Source organism: Siphateles boraxobius, unplaced genomic scaffold (genome assembly GCF_051911475.1).
Source record: "Siphateles boraxobius isolate OS27281-9 unplaced genomic scaffold, OSU_SipBor_1 22, whole genome shotgun sequence".
Classification (NCBI taxonomy): Eukaryota; Metazoa; Chordata; class Actinopteri; order Cypriniformes; family Leuciscidae; genus Siphateles; species Siphateles boraxobius.
The window spans coordinates 15,863,867-15,889,781 of NW_027508833.1; the positions used below are offsets into that span (position 1 = coordinate 15,863,867).

Consider the following 25,915-nt stretch of genomic DNA (forward strand, 5'->3'; position numbering starts at 1 on the left):
TCTAATAAACTGCAAATAAATTTGGGAAAACACAGATTTTGACACATATGTTGTTTTCCTCACAGAGAATACTGTTTTTTTGGGGAAATAAAAGTGTTTTGGAGAAGGATTTCCATCTGAAGACAGATGATTGGGTGTTTGGTACGTTGATGCTTGGGATGTGAACGAGTCAACCCAGCCTTCATGACTGCAGGATATTTCATCCAGATAGGCGCAAAATTTAATGAAGCAATCAAGGAAGGAGCAAAGCGCATGTTTGACCGTTCCTTTGCCCCACTGCCCAAATAAAGACTGCAGACATAAATGCAGATGGTTTAAATTTGCAGTGAAAGAAATGTGTTGGACGGCTCGAAGATGGTGAAAGGGCTTTCTCAACAGGACGTAGGGTAATTAAAACCCATGAGGCCGAGCGGCCCTGGGCTACTAGAGAAAAACCTCTCCTGTTTCGGCATGTGTTCCAATCTGATCTCCAATGCTTGTTTAATACTGAAGCAATATTATACTGCTGTCAGCTAAACCTGACATACAGACATCGCATGTGCTGGAAATCAGATGGAATGACAGCTTTTTTCACACATATTTGATAGTTTGATAGATGGTGACCATTTGGTTTTCATTAAATATTATCTTAACCGTCTCATATTGTATCCAGTTGTTGGATCTCAGCAGATGTTCGGTTGTAACCACGCCAAGTTATTTATGCCATATGAATATGTTACCAACTGCAGAGTTATTCAAGGTAAGGTGTGTAAATGAATATTAATTAATATTAATCTTTATCTTGCTGGGGGAAAAAACCCAACAGCAACCACAAAAACCTTAAATCAACTTAACCTGTTTTAATGTGATTTACTTTTAACCTGGCAAGGCTGGTGTTCGGCTGGTTTAGCTATATGATCGCCCAGCCTGACAAGTGGCCAAAACACATCAAGACAGTCATCTTGACAGAACAACAGGGTTTAGGCTGGTTCAAAACAAAATAAACTCTACAGAACATGTAACATATCCATGCCATTGAAGATAAATGGTGACTAACTCAGATAAAACAAAAATCACGTTTTCTTACAATTAAAGTTTATGGGGCAATGCACAAAAATGGTTTTGAACGGAGAGCTACACAACTATTAAAAATGCACGTGTAATATGATTTACTAAGCTGTATTTCCTCGACGCGGTAACTGTCTCACAAAAAGGGGTAGGATACAAGGACAGGAGCTTCATTAAACGTAAAAATCCAACTAGAAAAGCAGTTCCGCAGCTACAAGGATGAGTACGGTTAACTTTACAGATCACATGATTCACATTTTTGTATTGAAAATAGAAGCTATTTTCTTATTTGAATTCCATCGTAGCTAAGGGACAAGTCAAATGTCTGGGTTTTTTCACCTTGAAATATTCATCTTGCAGTATAACACGTGTGACCAAACAAAAGAGGCATCACAAGCTTAATAAAAATATATATATATATTTCTTATAAGAGAGTTCAGAAAATTCCAGGCAGGGCTAGAGATACCTGACACCTAAACATGTGCCTATTTTGTGTGATGGCTTTAATTTGATAACAGAAACAGATTAATCTTAAATATTATGTCATTTTGTGTCAGTGTCTGTACACTACCTGGCCACAAAAAAAAAGGTGACTTGACTTGACTTAATGATAAATACTAAGGTTACATATAGTGATCTCAGATAAAGCACACATTTATAGCAGGCTACTGTTTCAAAAGCTAGCAAAAATAATTTATGCAACACAAAAACGCAAAGGGCTTTATAGCAAGAATTTGACTTTAAATTAATAGAATCACCATCCAACCCTGCAAAGTTGTAGAAACAGTGGCACAGTGTTTTTTCTAGACATAGATAGCGACACTAATAGAGCAGTTTATGTCGCTTACAGTCAGTAAACATAATGGCAATAGTATTGGAAGTACCAACCCAATCTCAAGGCAATTCATACGTATTACGACGAGGTGGCTAATTCGTACGAATTCATACGACCTCGTTCGTACGAATTTGTAAGAATTGGCCGTGAGATAGCATTGGAAGTACTCACAAGCATGACAAGGGCAAGTAACAGTTTAAAATATCACAGGATTGAGCCAATATGGCAAATTCTGCTCAAGAACTGCTGAAGGAAAATCATTTTCTCTTTCACCAGTTTTTCATATGATTATTAGAGTCATTGCTTGGTGCGTGTTCATTTTCCTGGCCGCTTGGCCACGTCCTGATAGGCCAGTTCAATCTCTTTGTCTGCCGCACAGGTGTTGGTGAATTCATCACGTGCATAGGCATTTTGCAGGTACCTCCAAATTCCACTCAACTCTGATGGAATCTCAAAGTTGCGGAATTTCTTAGAAACCACCTGCATGAGTGTGGGAAGAAATATAATGATGAAACCAATCAACTGACACTGCTAGTTTATATTCCCAAAAAAATCATCCTAAAATTATTTTATTTGGGCAAGTTGTCACGTGTGCTTAAGTTGTATGTTGTAATTTTATGGAAATCATCAATTGCTGTATATCTTTGCATGTTGCTTTGTTTCATGAATTGTTTTAATTTATCCATTAAATATAATTGTATATGTAGATATGATGTGCACTGCAAAAAATATATTAATAAAAATGTTCTACTCATTACTTTTGACTTGTTTTACAATACAAATATCTAAATATTCTTAAATCAAGATACATGTACTTGTGGTGCAAAATAACTTAAGATATTAAGTCTTGTTTTCTGAGAAAGTATGAAATTTAAGTGAGTTTATGCTTATAACAAGAAAACAATGTCTGTCAATGGTATCAGAAAAATAAAATTGTTTTCCCTTTGAATTAAGTTTTTTTTTCTTACTTCATTGGCAGATAGAAAACAACTTTATTTTGCTTCTATCTTGATTCAAGAATCTTTAGATATTTTATTGAAAAACAAGTAAAAAATACAGTGTGGAAGATGACTTTTTTTAATTTAGACAGTATTTCATATTTCAGAAAGGGTATTCTTCTCAAATCAGTGTTAATAAATTAACAGGATCCCATTGTGACAACTTACCCCATACAGTATACGAGGTGTGACAACTTGCCCCACTGTATCCTTTATTCCTGGCAATAGTTTTGGGAATGTTCAAAAGACTTTTAACTTTCAAAAAATAGGATTCAGTTCAATAAAAAGGCACTCCTAGTAACATTTCGGTTATCACCAGTATTTTATCTTGCACTAAGTGATCAATTACACCAGATCTCCCAGCGGTACATCACCTTCACTATGTGCAGTTTAGGGAGGAGGTTGCAGTCTGAGAGCGTTAATTCATTGCCGTCCAAGTACTTTCGGTTGGAGAACTTCTCCCCTGTACCATCGGCATCAATCTCATCCGGGAGAGGGGAGTTAAGGAAGTTGTCCAGTTTCTTCAGAGCTTTCAGTAGCGCCTTCTCCAGACCTACACAGACAGAAGTTTGATATGTGCTTGAGCTGAATGTTTTTATCTGAAGAAATATAGTGACTTTAAGTCAAGACAATCCCTGTAAAGGCCTAGCGGAATGTGAATGAGCTTTGGATAACATGTGGGTATATATTTTTCCGCTGACAGCAGAGCATGCATAAAGAGCTGTAGATATTCCTTCATCCTGTCTAATAAGTTACAGAGCAGACATTAAACTCACTTGCGTTGGCTTCTGGCTTTGTGTTCTTGATGTAGGCTGAAAACTTTGCAAAGATGTCATTTCCTGCTATATTTGACTCCTTGTTCTTTGCAACCAGTTTTGGATACCTTTGGAAGAGAAAGAACAAAAATAACAATACTGTTCACATTACATAAACAATCAATCCATCTATCAGCATCCTGTCAACCTACTTAGGAGGTGCTAGCATCTCTTCCAAGTATTCCTCGATTTTGTTGATGTCTGTTCGCACCTCTCCATTGAAGGTAAGGAATGGCGGGGGAGTTCCAGGAGCGAGATTATGAAGATCAGCTGGTTTCCTTGAAGAATAATGAAAAACTTTAGATTTTTCTGATTTTGATAATTACATAATGTAGAAGAGAATGTCATTTCTGCATGTCAATGTCAATTAAAAAAGCAGTTTTCTTCGCAATGTTAATTCATTTCTCATTAAAACATGATATTTTGGTGTGACAAACATGTAAAGCAAAGGTTCTCGCCAAGGGCCCACAAGGGTGCCTCAACAAACTTCCAAGGGGGTCTCAAGATGACTTATAATGATTTAAAATAAGCTAAAATAACTAAATTCAAGACATTGTACTGTGCTCAATAGGTTTACACATACAGAGCACAACAATGGTCTTTCATTAAAGAGACACTACTTCTTTAAATGATAAAATAGTTTTGGTTGATACAATATGCCACTTGGGTGTGGCCAAGGTGAAACAGAAAACCCTTTGACATAAGATTTTCATTTCTAACTTACATGGTTGCTCACTAAATGTAATCAAATATTACTGTGACAGTTTCTGTTTTTGTTTGTTGCTACAGTTAACAAGGAATGAAATGGAAAGAATAAAAAAAAAATTCTTGAAAGGTGTTTAGTTTACATAATGCTGGCCCTCTTTGGCTGAATGTGTTAGATAAAGTGGGGCAGTGTGATTCGGGTAAAGTGGGTGACCTTCAACCTTCAGTACTTATACTAAAATTCATCAAATAAATTGACATTCACTGGTTATTTTATAGTTAGTATAATTTATTTTTTATAAACAGAAATGAGTGTGTAGTCAGGAAATTAAAGTCAGAGATGGAAGGAAGAAAAGAAAGAGCAGAAAGGAAGGTATAAGACATATTAAATCTGTGGAGTGAGGAAAGGATGAAAGGAGCAATATTTAGACGCAGAGTATAAAGTTTTAAAATATGGACACAATCACTTGCTCGTTATTTGCCTGGGTTTTGACTTCTCACCTGCCTGATTCTCCTCCTTGCTTTCCCGTTGGACCAGACGCTTTACAGACTGATTATCTGGTTTTTGACTATTGCATGGCCTGTGATCTATTCTCTCTTCTATTGGGTTTAGCCCAGCCCTGAGCTCTACGGCTCTTCGCTAGCTATTTTAGCTTAATTAATAAAAAATTTTATTGAGCATGTCAGATGAATCTCTGCTCTGCGGAGCGGTCTTCAGTGGGTCTTGAGCTGCCTCTCTTCCTCATCATCGGCCGTATGACTGTGCTATTTACCTCCTTCCTGGCACCTCTCCTCCTCACGGACACCTTTTCTCCTTGTCTGCTCCTGAACGGGCATTAAGAACAGGTACCCCCCGCCTCTTATGTCTACAGCCTTCGAGGTCCGGCAGGGCGCAAGGTTCTTCACGAAATTGAACTTACACAATGCTTAGAATCTTGTTTCGTTTGAGGGAGGGGGACGAGTGGAAAACAGCTTTCAGTACCCCTACGGGGCATTTTGAATATTTGGTTCTACCAATATTTAGCCTGTCCAATGCCCCGGGCCCGGCCGTCTTCCAAGCACTCGTCAATTACATACTGAGAGACATGATCAATAAATTCGTCTTTGTGTACCTGGCTGACATCTTAATTTTTTCTCGCTTATTTAAGGTGCACATCAAACATATCAGGCGAGTGCTACAGCAGCTGTTAGAGAACCAGTTGTTTGTGAAGGTTGAGAACTGTACCTTTGTACCTCAGTTGGTTCCATACTTGGGGTCCATCATCTCAGTGGAGGGGATTGGACGCTGCAACAGTAAAAGCTGTCTCTGACTGGCCGGTGCCTGGCTCTCGTAAAACGCTTAAATTCTTTCCAGTAGGCTGTCCGTGGTGGAGGTGGACGCATCAGAGTTGGGTGGCAGAGCAGTTCTTTCTAAAAAATCCCCTTATGATAATAAGTTGCATCCGTGTGCTTATTATTCACACGTCGCTCTCCCACAGAACACAATTACGTCATCAGCAACAGAGAGCTGCTGGTGGTGCGTCAGGTTTTGGAGGAGTGATGTCACTGGCTGGAGGGATCTGAAATCGTACTTACAGGGGTGGAAATCAACCTGCGGGAAATCTTTTTAGTCGGCTACTTAACTTATAACTAGCCCAATTCTGGCAACACTGCTGATGATGTGGCTCTTCCACATACTACTTGATACTATTCTGCCTTCAGGGCGAGTGTTGGGGGCCATTGACTGGGGTGTCGAGGGCTGGGTCAGGTGAGCCCTAGCCAGAGTCAAGGTGCCTGAGGGGTGTCCAGCGGGTCTGTTTTTTTGTGCCTGAGATGGTCCGCACTGCCGTTTTGCAGTGGGGTCACTACTCCAAACTAATGTGCCACCCTGGTGTGAGGAGGTCGCTGGTAGCCATCCGTCAACGTTTTTGGTTGCAGGCCATGACTGAGGACATCCATCGGTTTGTGGGTGCTTGTAAAGTTTGTGCTCAAAACAAGTCTTCCCATCAACCTACCGTTGGTCTGCTGCTACCTTCCCATTCCTTCCGGCCCCGGTCACATATTGCCCTGGATATTGTTACTAGTCTCCATCCATCCAGCAGCAATACTTTTCCTAAACGGTCCACTTAATTCCCTTTCCCAAACTCCCCTCGGCTAGGGAGACAGCCCGGGTGGTCGCCGATCACGTCTTTCGGATTCACTGCCTTCCAGAGAATGTGGTGTCTGACGGGGGGCCCAGTTCGTGTCACACTTTTGGAGGGACTTCTGTCAGCAGCTGGGTGCCTACGCCAGTCTGTCCTCAGCATTCTATCCACAGACAAATGGCCAGACCAAACGTGCAAACCAGGATCTCAAGCAGATGTCTGGCCACCCAAAACCTCTCTACCTGGAGTCAGCAGCTTACTTGGGCTAAGTATGCCCATAACTCCTTGCCGGTGTCCTCGACTGGGTTTCCCCCATTCATGTGTTGTCTCAGTTATCAACTTCCTCTGTTTCCTTCCCAGGGTGCAGAGGCTGCCGTCCCCTTGATCCAGGGATTTATCCAGCACTGTGTCATACCTGGAGGAGGACCAGGGAGGCGTTGGTCCAGTCCAAGGGGCTACTAAAAGAGCTGCCGACCGCTGCTGAAACTGTAGCACTCAGGTATATCTGTGGGCAGAAGGTGTGGCTTTCCACCAAGCGCTTAAGCTGCCACCCAGGTTCATTGGGCCATACTCCATCTTTAAGGTCATGAGTCCAGTGACAGTGCAGCTTCAGATGCCCCACCCTCTCCGTCGTGTCCACCCTGTCTTTCATGTTTCTTGTGTAAAGACAATGTTTTTTCATTGTCAGGCGGATCCTCGATTCCAGATGCCGTGGACGGGGCTTCCAGTATCTAGTAGATTGTGAGGAATACAGCCCAAAAGAGAGATGATGGGTCCTAGCTCGAGACATTCTGAACCGCTCGCTCATCACAGAATTTTATCACCATCATTCTCCTCCGACCAGGGGTGCGCCTGGTGGCGTCCCTAGGAGGTGGGAACTGTCAGGACTCGGGTTTGATCAGTCCCTTTTCTCTGGCACTACTCTTTGTTTTTGTTTTCTTTCTGTATGTGGCGCCGTTCTCAGCTGAACGCGCTCTGCAATCAGTTCACTCTATCCTGCTCATGAGTTTCTTTTTTTCTCATTGAGCTTTCTCTTTTGTGTCTCTTGTCATGTGCCCAGTTGTTCCTTTTGGATTCTTGGACTGTTTGAACTCCTTGATCAGTAGACTGCCCATCCCAGTCTCGACTTTAAGAATCAATTAGTGACTTGTACTTCTGGAATTCTCAATTAGATGATGGGCCTCATCTTGATATGCCTGATATGCTTGATATGGATGGATTATCTCGGCAAAGGAAAAGTGCTCACTAACACAGATTTAGACAGATTTGTGAACAATATTTGAGAGAAATGGGCCTTTTGTGTACATAGAAAAAAGTCTTAGATCTTTCAGTTCAGCTCATGAAAAATGGGGGCAAAAACAAAAGTGTTGCGTTTATAGTTTTGTTCAGTGTATATATTTAATAAATTAACAGCAACCCTAGGGCTGGGTATTGATACAGATGTCCCGATTTGAGTAGAATCCAATTTGCAAGATCTCAATTCCTTTCTCAATTCAGTTCAATTCAATATTATTGAATTCAATTCAATAATATTTCAAATTTATATTAGTTAGATACAGTGGTGTAACATTGTTTTAAAAGTGTGGGGGGCAGTACAATAATAATGAAAAAAAAAATTATGGTGGGGAAAATTATTTATTGAACTGAATTGAGAAACAGTTCTTTTCAGGTTTTACTAGATCTAACAGTAGTTTTCAGGTAGGCCTACAGAAATTTTATAAAGTAATCAAATCTTAGATAACGCTGCATATTCTTTATAAATTAAATATAGATTAATCCTTTTTAAAGTTACAAAAGTTATTCAGTCAAGAGCAGTGAGTCATTTTTTCTTTTGTTGTTTGATCAACTTTAAAAACACAGATGGCAGCAGGAATATAAGGTTATTGTCACTTTGAGATTAATGCACGGATCCAATATACTGATTGGGGGTGTCAACTTCTAATGATACGATGCATCGATGCTACGCGTAAAATATCGATATTAGGTACCTTTCTTTTGACACACTCCACATCCTCACGTAACGTCCGTCTACGCATTTCTGCCAAAGCGCGCATTATTGTTTACTCACCACCATACTGTCTGCCGGTGTGTCTTTGTAACGTTAATCTCCTCATCTAAAATAAACGCCTGACAAGATTGACTGAACCCTAAACACGTTTTGTCACAAAAGCCAGTATTGTTCACTGTCAAGGCATCTCGAGTTCATGGTTACAGCAGAAACCGACAAGCACCCTTGGTGTTTGTGAACACATATCGATAAGTCCGTTTTAGCGAATCAGCGCGCAATATTCAGGTCAGGTAACAAGGCTGCTGGTCACTTCGAAAAAACGCGCTAGCTGAGAGGAGTTTCTTTGACTAAAAGTGATCGAGGATGGATCATTTCAACGAACTTGGACCCGTGATATCTAAAAGCTGAAACTTTTTCATGCAACCTTGCTAAGGTAGCACGTTAGTAGTGAGGCAAAAGCTCTCTGTATTGCGTGTACGTTAATCACAACAACAAAGTTTTTTAGGCGTCTATGTCATCTGAGGAGATTAACGTTACAAAGATTAACTGAGTGTTTTATTATATATCATAGCAATTACTTGGTTTTGTTTAACTCTGAAACATGAAATGTGGAGTTATCTGCTTTTGCCAAAAAATTACTGGTGGAGTTCCCTTTCGAGAGGTCTCTCCTATTGCGTAAGTAGCTTACGCTATGGGAAAACTTCTTTTCTCGAGAATATTGAAGTCTTTATGTAAAACGCATTGCAGCTGCACAGCTGACAGCAATGAACGAAGGCAGCTCGGTCATTGGCTGTGCTGCGGCAACTTGCTCGAACCAATGACGGGGCGACTCTGAATGCGCGACCAATGAGCGCGCTTCGCGCCCGCGCGCGTCAGAGCCCGCCAAGATGGGCGTGGCCAAGAGCTATATATTGGGCGCCCCGTCATGAGAGTTCTTTAGATTTAATCTCCTTCAGCGAACACCTTCTTCGCTGGATCCTCCGGATTATTGAAGCTTCGCCGTCGAAAAGCATACCAACGGGATTTGCTACGAGGACGTCGGCACCTTCAGCCGCCTTCTAACGCGATCCTACTGAGCCATCCGGCGTACTGCTCACACAAGTATTTACATCTGTTAGCTCTGCGACACTTGTAAAAGAGCAAATTTTCCAAGGCGTTGTTTCAAATGCCTTCCTGCGCGTCGTGCAGAGACCTTCTCCCGGACGGGGATCGTCACATCATCTGCGCTCGCTGCCTGGGCCGGGACCACGCAGAAGCTGCTTTGACCAAGGGCGGATGCCCCGAATGTGACGACCTGGGTCTCTCCGCACTGCGGGCTCGCCTCGCCGCTTTCGCCGTGAGCGAGCCCATCGCCGCCATCCCTCTGTTCGAGCCGCGCACTAAGAAAAAGCGCCGCTCACAGAGGCTTCCTGAACCTGAGCTCAGTGACGTCACGCCGAGCCAGTCTCCGCGTGCTTCACCGCCGCTCTTGCCTTCCCCACCGCCGGTTCAGTTCACCCAGCCGGACCCACACCCCTCTAGCAGAGCGGTGGGCCTTGTGACTTTCGGCGCGTCCGAGGACGACGGGGGAATGGATGACAGCTTGTCAATCGACGCTGCATCGGACGACTGGCCGGGCTCCACTCTCGACCCCGCCCCGTCGACGCTAGCTAGCGCGAGCGGGGGCTCCACCATGGATAGCAAGATTATCCACGTTCTCTCTAAGGCCGTGGAAGACCTCGGGCCCGATTGGTCTTCTCCCGAAGAACCAACCCGGAGCCGACTGGATGAGTGGTTTCTGCAGGGGCGCCAGCAGGCCCCTCGGCAAAGGCCTTCTCCCTTCTTCCCGGAAGTTCACGACGAACTCACCAAGTCGTGGAAAGCCCCCCACTCTGCGCGCCTAAAGCCTTCTTTTTCTTCCTCGCTCTCCTCTGTGGACGGCGCGAAGGAAAGAGGCTACGAGGGAACACCGCCCCTCGAGGAGGCCGTGGCCAATCATCTCTGCCCGCCCTCCACCACCGGATGGAAAGCCAAAGCTTCCCACCCCTCGAAGCCCTGCCGCACTACTTCAGCTCTCGCCGGTCGCGCCTACGCCGCCGCCGGCCAAGCTGCATCAGCGCTTCACTCTATGGCGGTACTTCAAGTGTTCCAAGCCAAGCTTCTCCGCTCTATGGACGAGTCTGGCCCCGAACCCGAAGCCTTTAAGGACCTACGCAGCGCGACTGACATAGCCCTGCGAGCCACGAAGGCCACCGCCCAGTCTATCGGCCGTGCCATGGCTAATTTGACTGTTCTCGAGCGCCATCTGTGGTTGACTCTGACTGAGATGAAGGACGCGGATAAGGCGCCATTTCTCGACGCGCCTATCTCCACCAGCGGGCTGTTTGGACCGGCGGTTAAGGGTTTCGCCGAACGCTTCACTGAGGCCCAGAATGCTTCACAAGCTATGCGGCATTTCCTGCCCAAGCGCTCCAGCTCATCGCAGAGCAGACAGAGGCCGCCGCAGCCGCAGCAGGCTAGAACAGCCCCCACCGCCTCTCAGCCCGCGCCTCAGGCTGACGCTCGACGCCGCTCGCGCTCTCATAACCGCAAGCCGCCTTCTGAGCGACGGGGTCCTCGGCCCAAGATTGTGCTGAACCCCGAGCCTCGAAAGCCGTCCTAGCCACAAGAATGAAAAGAGAGAGTGCGTGTCTCGCAAAAGCCGGACCACTCTCTCTGCAAAAGCTCAAGCATTACCCAGTGCCCTTACAGGCCGCTGGATATGTTCATACAGCAGTCAATGGGCCAGTAACAGAGCTCGCTCACCTGCAAACAAATGCCGTTTTTACGGCGACGCACAGAAAACACAAAAAGAGTCTTTTTCTGCCTGTGTCACTAAGGGTTCACATGTCCACAAAGTGTGCATTCCCAGATACTGTCAAAACAGTGCCAAATTCATTCCCAGCTCAAGCTGCGCACCCCATGAATGTAGATCACGTGCCTACGGTCATGTACGCACCACTACACACAAGCACTGTTCACACAGTTATAAATTCATCCCCAGTAAAAGCGGGAAACATTATAAAAGTGACGCGTGTGCCTACCACTGTTTATGCACCCCCACTTATAAACACTGTCCTTACAGTGTCAAACACAACCCCAGCCCAGGCTGCGAGTTTTACAGACACAGCGCGCGCTGCTGTAATCACACACGCGCCCATTCACTCAGCTGCTCAGCGCGCGCCCGCGCCTCTGAGAGCTATGAGCTCAGGCGATTCGCTGGCCGGGTCCCTGCGTCACAGCGGCCCGCCCCTAGCCTGTATTCAGCCCATATCTGTACACGCAGCGGCATGGGAAAATATTCCAGATATGCCGAAATGGGTATTGAATATAGTAAAGCACGGATACTCGCTCCAGTTCGCTCGCAGACCACCACGTTTTACGACTGTGGTCGAGACGAAAGTGAGAAAAGAGTGCTCACATGTTCTACGCACCGAGGTGCGCAAACTAATAGAAAAGGGCGCTGTGGAAACTGTTCCCCCCTCTCTGAGCGAGGCAGGTTTTTACAGCCGCTATTTTCTCGTCCCGAAAAAGGATGGCGGTCTCCGCCCCATCCTAGATCTCAGACACCTGAACAAAGCACTAATGATTCGCTCGTTCAGAATGTTAACAACCAAGCATATCCTCGCGCAAGTACGCCCAGGAGATTGGTTTCTCTCAGTGGATCTGAAAGATGCTTACTTTCACATTCCAATAGCGCCTCATCACAGGCCGTTTCTGAGATTCGCTTTCGAGGGACAGTCGTACCAGTACACAGTACTTCCGTTCGGCCTGTCCCTGGCTCCCCGTACATTCACGAAATGTATGGATGCAGCACTTTCCCCCCTAAGGCGAAGGGGAGTGCGAATACTGAATTATCTCGACGATTGGCTGATTCTAGCACAATCAGAGAGTCAGTTAATAACACACAGATCTTGGATTATCAGCCATTTAGAATGCCTGGGTCTAAGAATCAATTTTGCAAAAAGCATACTATCTCCAAGCCAGAGGATTTCTTTCCTGGGAATAGTTCTAGACTCGATGCAAATGACAGCGCGTCTCTCATCAGAGCGCGCGCTCACCATCCGGCGCCTTGCAACATCATTCAGGGCGGGCACGCTCGCCCCCGTCAAGCGGTTTCAGAGGATGCTCGGTCTCATGGCCTCAGCATCGGCCGTACTCCAGCTAGGATTGTTGCATATGCGCCCTCTCCAACGCTGGCTCAAGAGCCGCGTCCCTACTCACGCGTGGCGTTCGGGCCACCTTTTAATCAGAGCGAACCACGGCTGTATAAAAGCCCTGACGCACAGCTGAGAAACGAACACGTCTTGGTCCGAACGGACAACATGACGGTAGTATCGTACATAAATCGCCAGGGTGGACTCAGGTCGAGCTCCATGCATTCAATGGCCAGGAGACTCATTTTATGGTCCCAGCACAACTTGCGCTCGCTGAGAGCAGCGCATGTGCCAGGTGCCCTGAACCAGGGGGCGGACATGCTATCCAGAGACAAAATTCTCCCAGGAGAATGGGCTCTCAACCCGCGGACGATTCACTGGTTATGGAAAACCTTTGGCAAAGCGGAGATCGACCTCTTCGCCTCCAAGGAGAACGCGCACTGCCCTCTTTTCTTCACGAAAAGCATGGATGCGCTCGCCCAGAGCTGGCCGAGCCGTCCCTTATATGCCTTTCCCCCGATCGCGATGCTACCGCAGGTCATCAGTCGGGTCAGAGAGGAGAAAAACGCAGTGCTGCTGATAGCCCCACTCTGGAAGAACCAAACATGGTTTCCAGATCTGATGCAAATGCAATCTGCACCACGGCCGATTCCACTGAGGCCAGACCTCCTCAGTCAGGCCAACGGGATGATATTTCATCCCCGCCCCGATCTGTGGGCCCTTCATGCATGGCCCCTCAACGGGTTCCCAGGAACCTCACGAGCGGAGCACTAAAAACCATCGCTGAGGCGCTGGCGCCCTCCACAAGACGCTTATATGCCCAGAAATGGAAAGTGTTCAGTGTCTGGTGTAATGCCAAGGGCCTGAACCCTGAAACATGCGAGATTACGAACGTACTCGCTTTTCTACAAGGGCTTCTGGAGGCGGGCCGCGCCCCCTCCACGCTCAAAGTATATGTGGCGGCCATCACAGCATCACACGACCCTGTAATGGAACGTCCATTGGGAAGGAACGACCTAATTATTCGTTTCCTAAGGGGCGCTAGGAGGATGAACCCTTCACGCCCCCCCTCAGTGCCGATCTGGGACCTAGCTACTGTCCTAGACGCTCTTAAAGGGCCTCCGTTCGAACCACTCCGAACCGTGCACCTTAAACAGCTCTCGCTCAAGACTGCGCTCTTGCTGGCACTCGCCTCGGTCAAGAGAGTGGGCGACCTGCACGCGCTTTCGACAAGCGCTGCCTGCCTAGAATTCGGACCTAACGACTGCAGGGTCGTCCTTAGACCGAAACATGGGTATATTCCTAAAGTGCTCACCACTCCCTTCAGAGCACAGGTTATCTCCCTAACTGCGCTATCGTCCCCAGCAGACGAACACGACGCTAATTTACTCTGCCCCGTTAGGGCTCTCAGAGTGCATTTGTAGCGTTCTGCCCTATTCAGACAGACAGAACAACTGTTTGTATGCTTTGGCGGCCGTACGAAAGGTTCCGCCGTTTCAAAGCAGAGAATCTCTCACTGGATAGTTGAAGCTATAGCGCTGGCTTATGAAGCTAAGGGACTTCAATGCCCCTGGGGAGCCAAAGCACACTCCACCAGGAGTGTGGCTTCTTCCTGGGCATGGTCGAGCGGGATACCGATCGAGGATATTTGTGACCCGTCACAGAAACCAGGGACACAAGTCGGCAGCACAACTTTCGAGCAAAATGAGAAAGAAGAGTTTTTTTTCAAAATTGGTGATTTTCAATTTTTTGGAGAATCTGTTAATTGAAATCACGAAGAAGCCTCTCCATGTTTGAGATAGCAGTATTGGTATATTTAAAAGCTTACATTTTGAGGTTGAAATCGGCTTGTTTTCGGAGATTCTAGTATGCAGTAGGGGCGTGGCGTGTCATTGTCTGTGTGTATTTCCATACTGAATAACCCGGCGCTTTTGCCCCCGCCCTCCAAGTCAACCACATGGCTACTTATTATGCTGTGCTCTGGCCAGCTCTCTCTGATATCAAAATTCAATGAAGATGGATGCCGCAAAGATTGTCGCAGACGAGATGAACCGTCTGGCAGTTACACCGAAAATGTTTTCGCCGCACTTCGTGGGCTCGGGTAACGGAACCGGAGGTATGGGCGCAGCGCGCTCGCCCTCAGTGCTTCAATACCGCGGCTCGGCTCGCTGACAGCGGTGGCTGGCTGTTTCATATGTGACGGAGAATCGAAATAGAGGATGCAGTTAAGACCTTTGCTGCTGCGATGAAGGCCTGCCGTGCGTGTTTCTGAAATGTAAGTTAAGCTTCATTTGCTCTTTAGTCGTTATTTAAGATGCTGAACCTGCTGATGATATAATGTGCTTGCGGACATTTCATTTGTGTGTGTATACGCACATAAGAAAGTGGTGTAAAGAGATTTGCAACAGTAATTTGAGGAGGTGAAATGTGATTATTTGGAAAATTGCAGAAATGACTGCTTAAAGAAAAATGCCAGCAGGCATTTGCCTCCTACATAAACTTTAATATTGTTGACATTTTGGGCACACGAGCGTTGCGTACTATTTGCGCTATATGTAGGCCTATGGCTTATTGGTCTTTGTTTGTTGTTGTTGGTTTTGCGTTATATGTATATGGCATATTGGTCTTTGTGTGTTGTTGCTGGTTTTGCGTTATACTGTATGTATATGGCATATTGGCCTTTGTGTGTTGTTGCTGGTTTTGCGTTATATGCAGGCTATATGGCATATTGGTCTTTGTGTGTTGTTGCTGGTTTTGCGTTATATGTATATGGCATATTGGTCTTTATGTGTTGTTGCTGGTTTCGCGTTATATGCAGGCTATATGGCATTATTGGTCTTTGTGTGTTGTTGCTGGTACGTTGCAAATAGAGGGGCAGCACAATTGTTTTTCGCCTAGTGCGGCAGAAGTGCACTCATTCGAAGTGTAAAAAAAGCTGTAAAGCACATGGAGGAGCTTTACAGGGGGTATGGCTTATCTAAATGAGATGTAAATGAGCCCTATTGTCACCCCCAGCAGCAGAGACAGGTGAGAACTGCACAATCTTTAGCTCGTTTTCTCCTCTTTGAGCTTTTTTAAGTGCCTACTTTAAAATGGCCACAACTTCTCCAAATATTATCAGATTTCCACATGTTACACATCGTTGGAAAGCTTGGATATTACACTCTCAGAATCTATGAATAACTCAAAATGCCCCAGAACCGACTTGTGTCCCTAGTTTCCGTGACTGGTCACATTTGTGCGGCGGCAGGCTGGGCCTCACCGTCCACATTTATCAGGTTCTACAACCTACAGGTCCCGACACTGCATTCCAATGTACTATCAGCATGATGCTAGTTGAACTACGAGTTCGTATCTAGATTATGTATGTGCTTGTGTCACACTGAGCGCCTTCTAGCCGCTCTGTATTCTTTCCCACATATAAAGCTCGCCTCTGCCGGCTAGTTGGATGATAACTTTGCTTTTTTAGCTCAGGCACCTGCCTCTGGCTATCATAAGGCGAAGTTCAGCACGCACGGCGTTTTGCATGGTGTTCCCATAGCGTAAGCTACTTACGCAATAGGAGAGACCTCTCGAAAGGGAACGACTCGGTTACTAACGTAACCTCGGTTCCCTGAGAGGAGGGAACGAGTATTGCGTAAGCTGCCGTGCTTGTGCTTGGTTAGTTCTCTTCAGTCGTTTTAACCTAAAGAACTCTCATGACGGGGCGCCCAATATATAGCTCTTGGCCACGCCCATCTTGGCGGGCTCTGACGCGCGCGGGCGCGAAGCGCGCTCATTGGTCGCGCATTCAGAGTCGGCCCGTCATTGGTTCGAGCAAGTTGCCGCAGCACAGCCAATGACCGAGCTGCCTTCGTTCATTGCTGTCAGCTGTGCAGCTGCAATGCGTTTTACATAAAGACTTCAATATTCTCGAGAAAAGGAGTTTTCCCATAGCGTAAGCTACTTACGCAATACTCGTTCCCTCCTCTCAGGGAACCGAGGTTACGTCAGTAACCGAGTCGTTATCTGCTTTTGCAAAAAAAAACAAAAAAACTTTTAATATATAAAAAACCATACTTTCAATTAACTTTAATTTTGTGAGTTACTTGTATTTTTTAAAAGTTATTATTACTTATTTAAAACAACCCAGCTGCTGTTTGATTGATATTGCTTGGAATGCACAAAAATATGAAATATGAAAATGAACAAGAACAGAGCTATTTTTTTTTTGCAAATGGACTCTTCTGTTGTTAATGTCCTAATTGGGAGAGGGTGTGCAATTTTCAAAGAGTTTAATAAAAAGTTAATGTTTTATAATTTGGTTGCATTTGTGAGTTAATAAAAATGTAACTGGTTGTGTAAACTTGGCACATAATATCTAAATATAGATAAATCAACGGATGCCCTGAATCGAAATTTTCCAGGTATTGGCAAATATCGCATCATCGGCTGAGAGAATCGATATCATATCGTATCATGATGAACTGTCCGATTTACACCCCTAATACTGATACTGTCCACAAAAGTTGTCTTTCTCAACTGTTAACATTACTAAGGACATAACAGACTATGTTTACTAGAAGAACACTCGCCAAGATGGCATTTTGATATCATTTTGTATGAATTTGTCTGTTCAAGTGCAAGAAGACGAGAAAGACAACTCAATAGGTATTTTCACGCTGTCTGAGAAGGAAGCTGCTTTCTGGGTGCATTGTTCAGATTGGTAAGGCTTAAAACATGGTGCAAATGATAATCTTTCGTGATCATGCAGCACTGGCCTAATCGGGACAGTGACGGTTCCATCTGTCTGAAACGTCTGTCACACTGAAAGGCGCACCTGCAACTGTCATGTTAAGCACTGAATGAATAACAGACTCCCCATTGTAACATCGCACAAAGTAAATAAGAGGATGACATCTTGTGGAGAAGGCTAGTAATAAGATTCACATTAATCTGACATATTATGTTCAGTGTTTGCGCAATTAAATACAGAAAAAATATCTATTCGAGGCTTTTGAGGATAGATATCGAATCGACCGCATTTTAATTGAAATAATTGAAAAATCTTTTTTATTGCCCAGCACTAAAAAAAAATATTTTAAAAAACAATTGATATTTCATTACCTTTTCAGATCGACAGTGGTGACGTTAAACACGACTCCCTTTAGCCACAGGATCATGAAAAGCCTTTGAGAGAAAGGACAGTTTCCGATACTTTCACCATCACTGCCAGCCTGAGGAACACAAACCAGACTCAATACATTCACATCATATACAGTAAGATATATGTACATAACAAAGTACATATAGTACTGTACACATAGTACTGTACCAGTATTTTTCCAGGCAGGATACATTTTTGAAAGAAAAAAAGTTTTTTTGCAAATCAGCAATATAAAAATTCTTGCAATGATTTATGTATTAAAAATGTGTCTAAAATATAAATTTTAGATGTATATATTAGGGTTATAAGTTTTTTATTATTTTTTAAATAAAATATTTCCTTTAATGAAAAAGGACCTAATTCCTCTAAGTTTAAAAAAGGTCACCACAGATAAAAATTGGAACAACCATATAACTGTCACGGTCACCAGCTAATCTCCTCCTCCTCACAACATTCCCCATCATCCTTCCTGGCCCTCACCTGCATGCACTTCCCAATCACCCACACCTACACGTCATTTGAGCATCAGCATAAAAGCACTCTCCACTCTCATTCCCATTGTCTGATCTCTTTTTTGAGTATGAACTCACTTCCCGGTTTCCCTTATCTGCTTCCCGATGTCAAGCGTTATCGTCTACCTTCCAGTGTTTCCTACGTCTCCTTCATCTTCCTGGTTCCGGTCTTCATCCCTCAACTTACCTCTCTCCGTTCCACTCTGCACGTTCCAGCAATCTCTCACCATGGCTGCCATAATCTCATTCATCACCTGTAAGAGAACAATAACCTTCGATGTATCCATCGTCATTCACCAAAAACATTCTCCATTATCATCAACCACTGGTACTCACCGTCATTGATTTCAATAAACCTGTTCATCGATTAATACCTTTTATCTTGAGTCTCTGTCCCATAACAGAAGACCAGACCAACACAGCAGCACTATGGGCATCCTCCTCTACCCTCAAGATCCCACCGACCTACTCCACAACCTCACCCAGAATCAACACCCGATCGGAACCTACATCGAGGAATTCCTCCACCTCGCGCACCAGGTGTCCTGGAAGGAGGGAGCCCTCAAACACTACTTCTGGATAGGTCTGGACGATCCACTCTTTAGGCAATTTCCAGCTTCTGCCACCACGTGTTCCTTGAGGGAATACCTCGACAACATCCTGTGGGTGAGTGGATCGGCCTTCACCGTCAAAGTAGTCCCAGATCTCCCTTCTGTTCCTGTCTCCACACTGTGTCCAATGTCTCATCCCATCGAGACCACCACCCTTCCAGTGTTTCGTCCCGCCGAGACCATCCTTCCGGGGTCTCGTTCCACCGAGACCACACTTCCAGGGTCTCGTTCCGCCAAGACCGCCCTTCCAGGGTCTCGTTCCGCCGAGACCACCATTCCAGGGCCATATCCCAGGATGGCCGCAATTCCTGATTCTCTCCACGTCAGCCCTGCCGAGCCCGAGCTTCACGTCAGACCTGCCGAAGCCTGCGCTCCACGTCAGCCCTGCCGAGCCTGAGCTTCTTCACGTCGGTCCTGCAGAGCCTAAGCTTCTATACGTCTCCACTGTGGCCGCCTGAAGGGTCGTCTCCACCACCCGAAGGGTCCTCTCCACCATGGCCACCCGAAGGGTCCTCTCCGCCGTGGCCACCCGAAGGGTCATCTCCACCGTGGCCAACTGAAAGGTCGTATCCACCACGGCCACCCAAAGGGTCCTCTCCGCCGTGGCCACCCGAAGGGTCATCTCCGCCATGGCCGCCTGAAGGGTCGCCTCCACCACGGCCACCCGAAGGGTCCTCTCCGCCGTGGCCATCCAAAGGGTCCTCTCCGCCATGGCCATCCGAAGGGTCCTCTCCGCCATGGCCACCTGGAGGGTCATCTCCACCATGGCCGCCTGAAGGGTCTTCTTCGCCACGGCCACCCGAAGGGTCATCTCCACCATGGCCATCTGAAGGGTCGTCTCTGCTACGGCCATCCAAAGGGTCCTCTCCACCGTGGCCCCCCGAAGGGTCATCTCCACCATGTTCATCTGAAGGGTCATCTCCACCACGGCCACCCAAAGGGTTCTCTCCACCGTGGCCACCCGAAGGGTCAACTCTGCCATGGCCACCCGAAGGGTCATCTCCGCCATGGCCATCTGAAGGGTCGTCTCCACCACAGCCACCCGAAGGGTTCTCTCCACCGTGGCCACCTGAAGGGTCCTCTCCACCGTGGCCACCCGAAGGGTCATCTCCACCATGGCCATCTGAAGGGTCGTCTCCACCACGGCCACCCGAAGGGTTTTCTCCACCGTGGCCACCCGAAGGGTCATCTCCGCCATGGCCACCCGAAGGGTCATCTCCACCGTGGGCACCCGAATTGTCATCTCCACCATGGTCATCTGAAGGATCGTCTCCACCACGGCCACCCAAAGGGTTCTCTCCACCGTGGCCACCCGAAGGGTCATCTCCACCATGGCCACCTGAAGGCTTGTCTCCGCCACGGCCACCCGAAGGGTCCTGTCCACCGTGGCCACCCGAAGGGTCGTCTCCGCCACTGCCGTCTGAAGGGTCGTCTCCGTCACGGCCGCCCGAACTGCCTGCTCCTTCCTGGTCACCTGCACAGCCTCTGCTCCGTCCTGGAGTCGGCATACCCTCCAGATTAAGACTCCAGGATGCCCCCCCCCCCCTCCCCTTTCTGGTTGCACCATCTACGGCGCAAGGACGCATCTACTAGGAGGGGGGAGTACTGTCATGGTCACCAGCTAATCTCCTCCTCCTCCCTACATTTCCCATCATCCTTCCTGGCCCTCACCTGCATGCACTTTCCAATCACCCGCATCTGCACGTTATTTGTTCATCAGCACAGTCAGCATAAAAGCATTCTCGCGCAGTAGAGGTTTTCTTCTCCACTCATAGTCCCTTTGTCTGGTCTCGTTTTTGAGTATGAACTCACTTCCCAGTTTCCCTTACCTGCTTCCCGATGTCAAGCGTCATTGTCTACCTTCCTGTGTTTCCTACGTCTCCTTCATCTTCCTCGTTCCGGTCTTCATCCCTCAACTTACCTCTCTCCGTTCCACTCTGCACGTTCCAGCGATCTCTCACCACGGCATCCATAATCTCATTCATTACCTGTATGAGAACAATAACATTCGGTATATCCATCGTCATTCACTAAAGACATTCTCCATTATCATCAACCACTGGTACTCACCGTCATTTATTTAAATAAACCTGTTCATCGATTAATACCTTTTGTCTTGAGTCACTGTCCCATAACAATAACAAACGTTACTGCTTATATGTAGCACTTTCTAGAACTGTTTAGAACTTTCTGGAACTTTCTAGAACTGTTTTTCTAGAAGAATCCAAATCTTGGTATACATTTGAGGGACAGTGAGAGGGGGAAGCTTTTTGAGCAAACAACTCAACTTGATACTTTTTTATATTTGTTTCGGTAGCAATTTGTAGCACAAATGTAGCACAATATAAGTGATACTATAGAACAAGGCTATCTGGACCAATAACCTAGTGAGATTTCAGCAATCACTTACAAGGAGAGAAGGTGTGCCTTTAGAAGAATCTTCTGTAACGCTTTACATTACAGTATTAAAGTACTGCGTAATTAAGACAAATTTACAGTGTAACTTCTGGTATAGTCTATAAAGTTCTTGCATGTAAGTATAAGGGAACAATATGTAAAGTTTGGGGAATAAAGGGGTAACAATACTTTTTTTTTCAAATAAAGGTTTCCGAGTCATTGATTGTGATTGTGAGATTAGATTGTGTATGTGGTTTTATTGTACTTACCCTGTACCTACATGGAACAAGTGGGTAACAAGTACCACTACATGTAACAAGAGTATCTTTCCCCAATATTTAAGTAAAAGTTGCAATAATTTTAGTTTTCAGTGCACTTTTGTTAAAAAAAAATTAGTGTTTAAATGCATATATATGTACCTTGTATTCTTTACTTACTTACAGTATAAATTATTTTTTTAATTCTCCTGTTTGTTACCCCTTTATTCCTCAAACTATTACATATTGTTCCCTTATACTTACATGCAAGTACTTTATAGGAACACTATAATTAACGAAAGATATGCTTTAAAATCACTTTAATTACGCAGTACTTTCCAGGCTGTAATCTAAAGCATTACCGAATCTTCACTAAGAAAAGTGCAGAATGCCCCTCCAAATGCACATTTTTGGAAGGTTCCAGTTTCTTGTAACAGAAATCAAAGGAAGAATGGAGTTAATAATGGATATTTTCAAGTCACAAAAATATGGAAGAATATATTGAACTGGAAAATTCAATTTATCCTTAAATAATAGGGCAAATGTGAGATTATTAAACCCCTGAAAGTCATTCACCATTCAATACATGATTTGTAATCTTCAAAACAATAGTACACAATACAAAGAACCAATGGCATTCGGTGCCAATTTTCCATATCTGAAATTAGAAGATCAAGCTATCCAATAGCGTCCTTAAACTGGGCCAGTAACCTGAGCCGGATATCAGATCGGTGCTCGAGCTGAATTATACATGGAAATTCCATTACCTGCCCCATTAGCCCACAGCAAAGGGGTTTTGGGTCATACTGTACCTGTCAACAGAACTGGGTTAGACAGCGTCCTAGCCACCTAAATTAATCTGTTTATCACTTGCTAGGATAAAATGCAAAGAGGTTAGTCTTCAAACACCCGTCTGAGTTAAACGTTCAACGCTTGATTGGCTCAGATCGAATGTCCAACTTATTGCTGATGTTACACCTGTGGTTATGCTCACACACGGAGACATTTACTGTATGTGACTGGGAAGTTTTTTTTAATCTGCCAATACTCAATCCACCCAAATTTATACCTTCCCATGGGATAAAGGATCTTCAGTGGAAGGACTAAATATAATTGATATTAAATATTAATATTAAAAGAAGATATTGGATTTCTGAGTGGCCCTTGTCCTCTTAAAAATGAAGGTTCTTTATTGACATTTTAGTTCCATGAAGGACCGTTAACATCCATAGAACATTTCCATTACACAAAAGGTTCATTATAATGAAATTGGTTCTTTAGATTATTAAAATGTTCTCTACACTTAGAAAAAAGGGTTCTTTTAGGAACGGCTCTTCTGTTAACATTTTAAAGTGTCAGTAGTTAAAGCTGGTTACCAGGGCATTTCTATGTGTTGCTATGGTGTTTAGAGTGCTTTTTTGCATGTTGCTATATGTGGTTAAAAGAATGTTCTAGGTGGTTACCTACTGGCTCAGTTTAAAAAAGCACTTCTAAATCTCTGTGATCAGTAATATTTTTGTTAATTCACTAAGCAAATAAGCAACTTGGCAAACATCACAAATAAGGACAATATTCAGCAACCCTATCAAGCAGTAAACACATGCCAGTCAAAGTTTTTCTGTCACTATTCGCTCTATTTATAACTTTGACTCATGCAATAAGACGCCACATGGAATAAATACAGTATCTGACCTTATGCGTTTATGATGGTTCTTTGATTTATAAATGCTTTTAATAATGTCTTTCTCAACATTTTAATTATTTTCACTCTTTCAGCAATTTCAGATGTTCTCTAAATGTCACCACATCTGCAAAACGTAATGCAAAACAAACCACAGTAAGCAGCAGAAGTTCCCTTCAGCCCTTCAGAGGAATTAGAGCATGAGGTGTTGATAGAAAGAACGAAATAATTCAAGAAGAGCCCAGAGTTTCTGCTTTGAAATGTTACCTGTCCCCTTTTGAGCCAAACGCCCATCTTAACCTCAACCGTTGCCAAGAAACTTGTCAGATTGCTTACAACTGGTTTTCAAAGGTAACGCTGCCATTGATTCCTGACATCTGACTATTGATTAAGTGCACAAAACACAGTAAAAGAGCTCATTAAAGGTTATCTTCATGCTTACCTTCACAAAAAGCTCAATATCAGGATCTTTGTCCTCCTCATTTGAGGTCATATCGCTTAAGCTCACTCAGATTCAGAGGCTGAAAGAGAATGGTGAATATGAAACCTCCTTTTCCTTAGATGTGAGTTTGCTTTCAGCAAAGAGTCTTGTACAGTATGTGTCCAGCAGGGTGTTGTGATGGTCTCAGCGCTGTATAGGTTGGTGGCTGTGCTGTCGTTGTTTTGATTTGGCCCCTGTGGTCAGCTGTCAGTGAGAGACGCGGTCACAGGAGGGACAAAAATAGCCTCCACGCGGCGCAGGAGCAAAAGGGAGGAGTTCAGTGTCACCTACACCATCATCTGGTCTCCAACTCACTGTAGCTCGGGTCCTTTATAGAAATATGATGAATCATATTTCACACCTTCCTTTCACAACCTGAGTCAAGAAATACTGACCTCTCGCAGCACTGGTGTGAAAATCCAAACAGGGCTTAGGAATGACTCAAGGGTCATTCTGTCAAATCAACCACATTTCAGAAACTTTTAAAATGTTTGATTTTGTTGAGTTTTTTTCTGATGAAAGACAAATATAAATAGAGATTAAAAGACAATATATTAAATGCCATGGATGAATATTGACTTGGTAATAAACTATTGTGTAGAGGGGTCAAAATATAGGCCTATTTTCATTTGTCATTTGGAACCAAATTACAGTTGGAAGAAAATGAATTTAGAAAGATGGCAGCATCACTACTTTATTCACAGAGTAATGATTCACAGAGATTGGTAGGTTTGTTGGTAAAATCTGTTGACTTTAGCAATCCTTGTTACATTGTGTATGCATGGAGACAGTTAAAAAACAAAGTTTGTATGCCTGTAACTCAAGAAGTACCTTTTTAGATTTTCTTTTGGATTCTGCATTTTTATGACCCTGTTCAATTCCAGAGAAATGTGGATCTCAGTGTGGCTCCATGAATACATTTTTAAATTGTAATGTTAATTTTAGGGACCTCTGGTTAGGGTTGCCAGGTCTGTGTAACAAAACTAGCCCAATGGCCGATCCAAAATATCCCAAAAGTAGACCAATCGCCTTATCGCAAATATCAAAACTCAAAATATGCCTCTCCAATTCCTAAAATACATATTTTACAGTGACTATTATGCGCATTGAAAACCACTAAATAGCCAAGTAGTGATCAGCCCTCCCAGCGGCCCTCCTTCACAAAATTTCACAGTTTTATCACTGGTAGAATATAAAATATTTCAATACAAGCATTTTAGTGAAATATCATTTATGGAATGTCAAACCTTTAACTCGTGGGGGTAAAAATCAACCCTTAGCAAAGTAGCCCAATTCTGTGGGAAAACCCAGTACTTTTAAGTCATACAAAATGTTTTCTCCACACAATTTTTTTTTTCAATGTCTTTGAATCAGCTGGTGTTTATGTGAAATACACTGCAATGGCATTCTTACATTTTTAACTGTGGTATAAAAGTGTCCTAATAATTTTGAAGGGGTCAGTTACCGTCTCTCAGAGCCCAGTAATGCTCATAATCAACTGGCGGTTCTTAACGGATGGTTTTCAGTGTGGCTGGGTTATGGGTAAAACATTCCAGTAAGTTCTCTCTAAATATAGAGCTGTAACCTCCATGAACACTCATTTACACATGATTACTGACCTCAGGACTCTACAGTAACAGTCACACACTAAACTGTTGCTCTGTATTCAACACCAACTAACCAGATAAGTATTTGTGGTAGCCTACATCATATTAGACTATGCAGATTATACAATTCTAACAAGATTATATATACACACTATTACACACTACATACACTGCCTGGCCAGAAATAAAAAAAGTTGCTGTTTGGATTTAAATGCTTAAGAGTCTATGATTGGATAGTCATTGCAGTGGTTATTTTGTTTCTATCATGTTATGTTTGGGAACAATGTGTGAAAATAATTCTCCATGCTCCCTCACAACCATTCTTTCACAGTTTGAGTCTGATGGTCTATGCACATTACAAAATTTGGGGTCAGTAATTTTTTTAAAAGAAATTAATAGTTTTGTTGCATTCAATTGATTAAAAGTAAAGTATTGAAAGTAAAGACATTTATAATGTTACAAAAGATTGGTATTTCAAATAAATTTCGATCCCACTATATATTAAGTGGCTTTAAGT

General features: G+C 44.3%; 1 protein-coding gene across 1 annotated transcript; it reads right to left on the bottom strand.

Moving 5' to 3' along the window:
- Positions 1 to 1,057: 1,057 nt before the first annotated feature.
- Positions 1,058 to 24,096, bottom strand: clic5a (chloride intracellular channel 5a). The gene is made up of 6 exons (XM_077238704.1): positions 23,753 to 24,096; positions 17,813 to 17,922; positions 3,848 to 3,973; positions 3,657 to 3,763; positions 3,255 to 3,433; positions 1,058 to 2,362 (listed from the first exon to the last, which is right to left on the bottom strand). Exons 1-6 carry the CDS (start codon positions 23,801 to 23,803, stop codon positions 2,198 to 2,200), a joined length of 738 nt encoding a protein of 245 aa, XP_077094819.1. The 5' UTR covers positions 23,804 to 24,096; the 3' UTR covers positions 1,058 to 2,197.
- Positions 24,097 to 25,915: the final 1,819 nt, after the last annotated feature.

Excerpts from the sequence above, each read along its gene's own strand:
- clic5a (XM_077238704.1), bottom strand. The coding sequence starts at position 23,803 with ATGACCTCAAATGAGGAGGACAAAGATCCTGATATTGAGCTTTTTGTG. Across the intron at positions 17,923-23,752 it reads ATATTGAGCTTTTTGTGAAG|GCTGGCAGTGATGGTGAAAG; the intron begins GTAAGCATGAAG and ends TGTGTTCCTCAG. Across the intron at positions 2,363-3,254 it reads CTAAACTGCACATAGTGAAG|GTGGTTTCTAAGAAATTCCG; the intron begins GTGATGTACCGC and ends ACACTCATGCAG.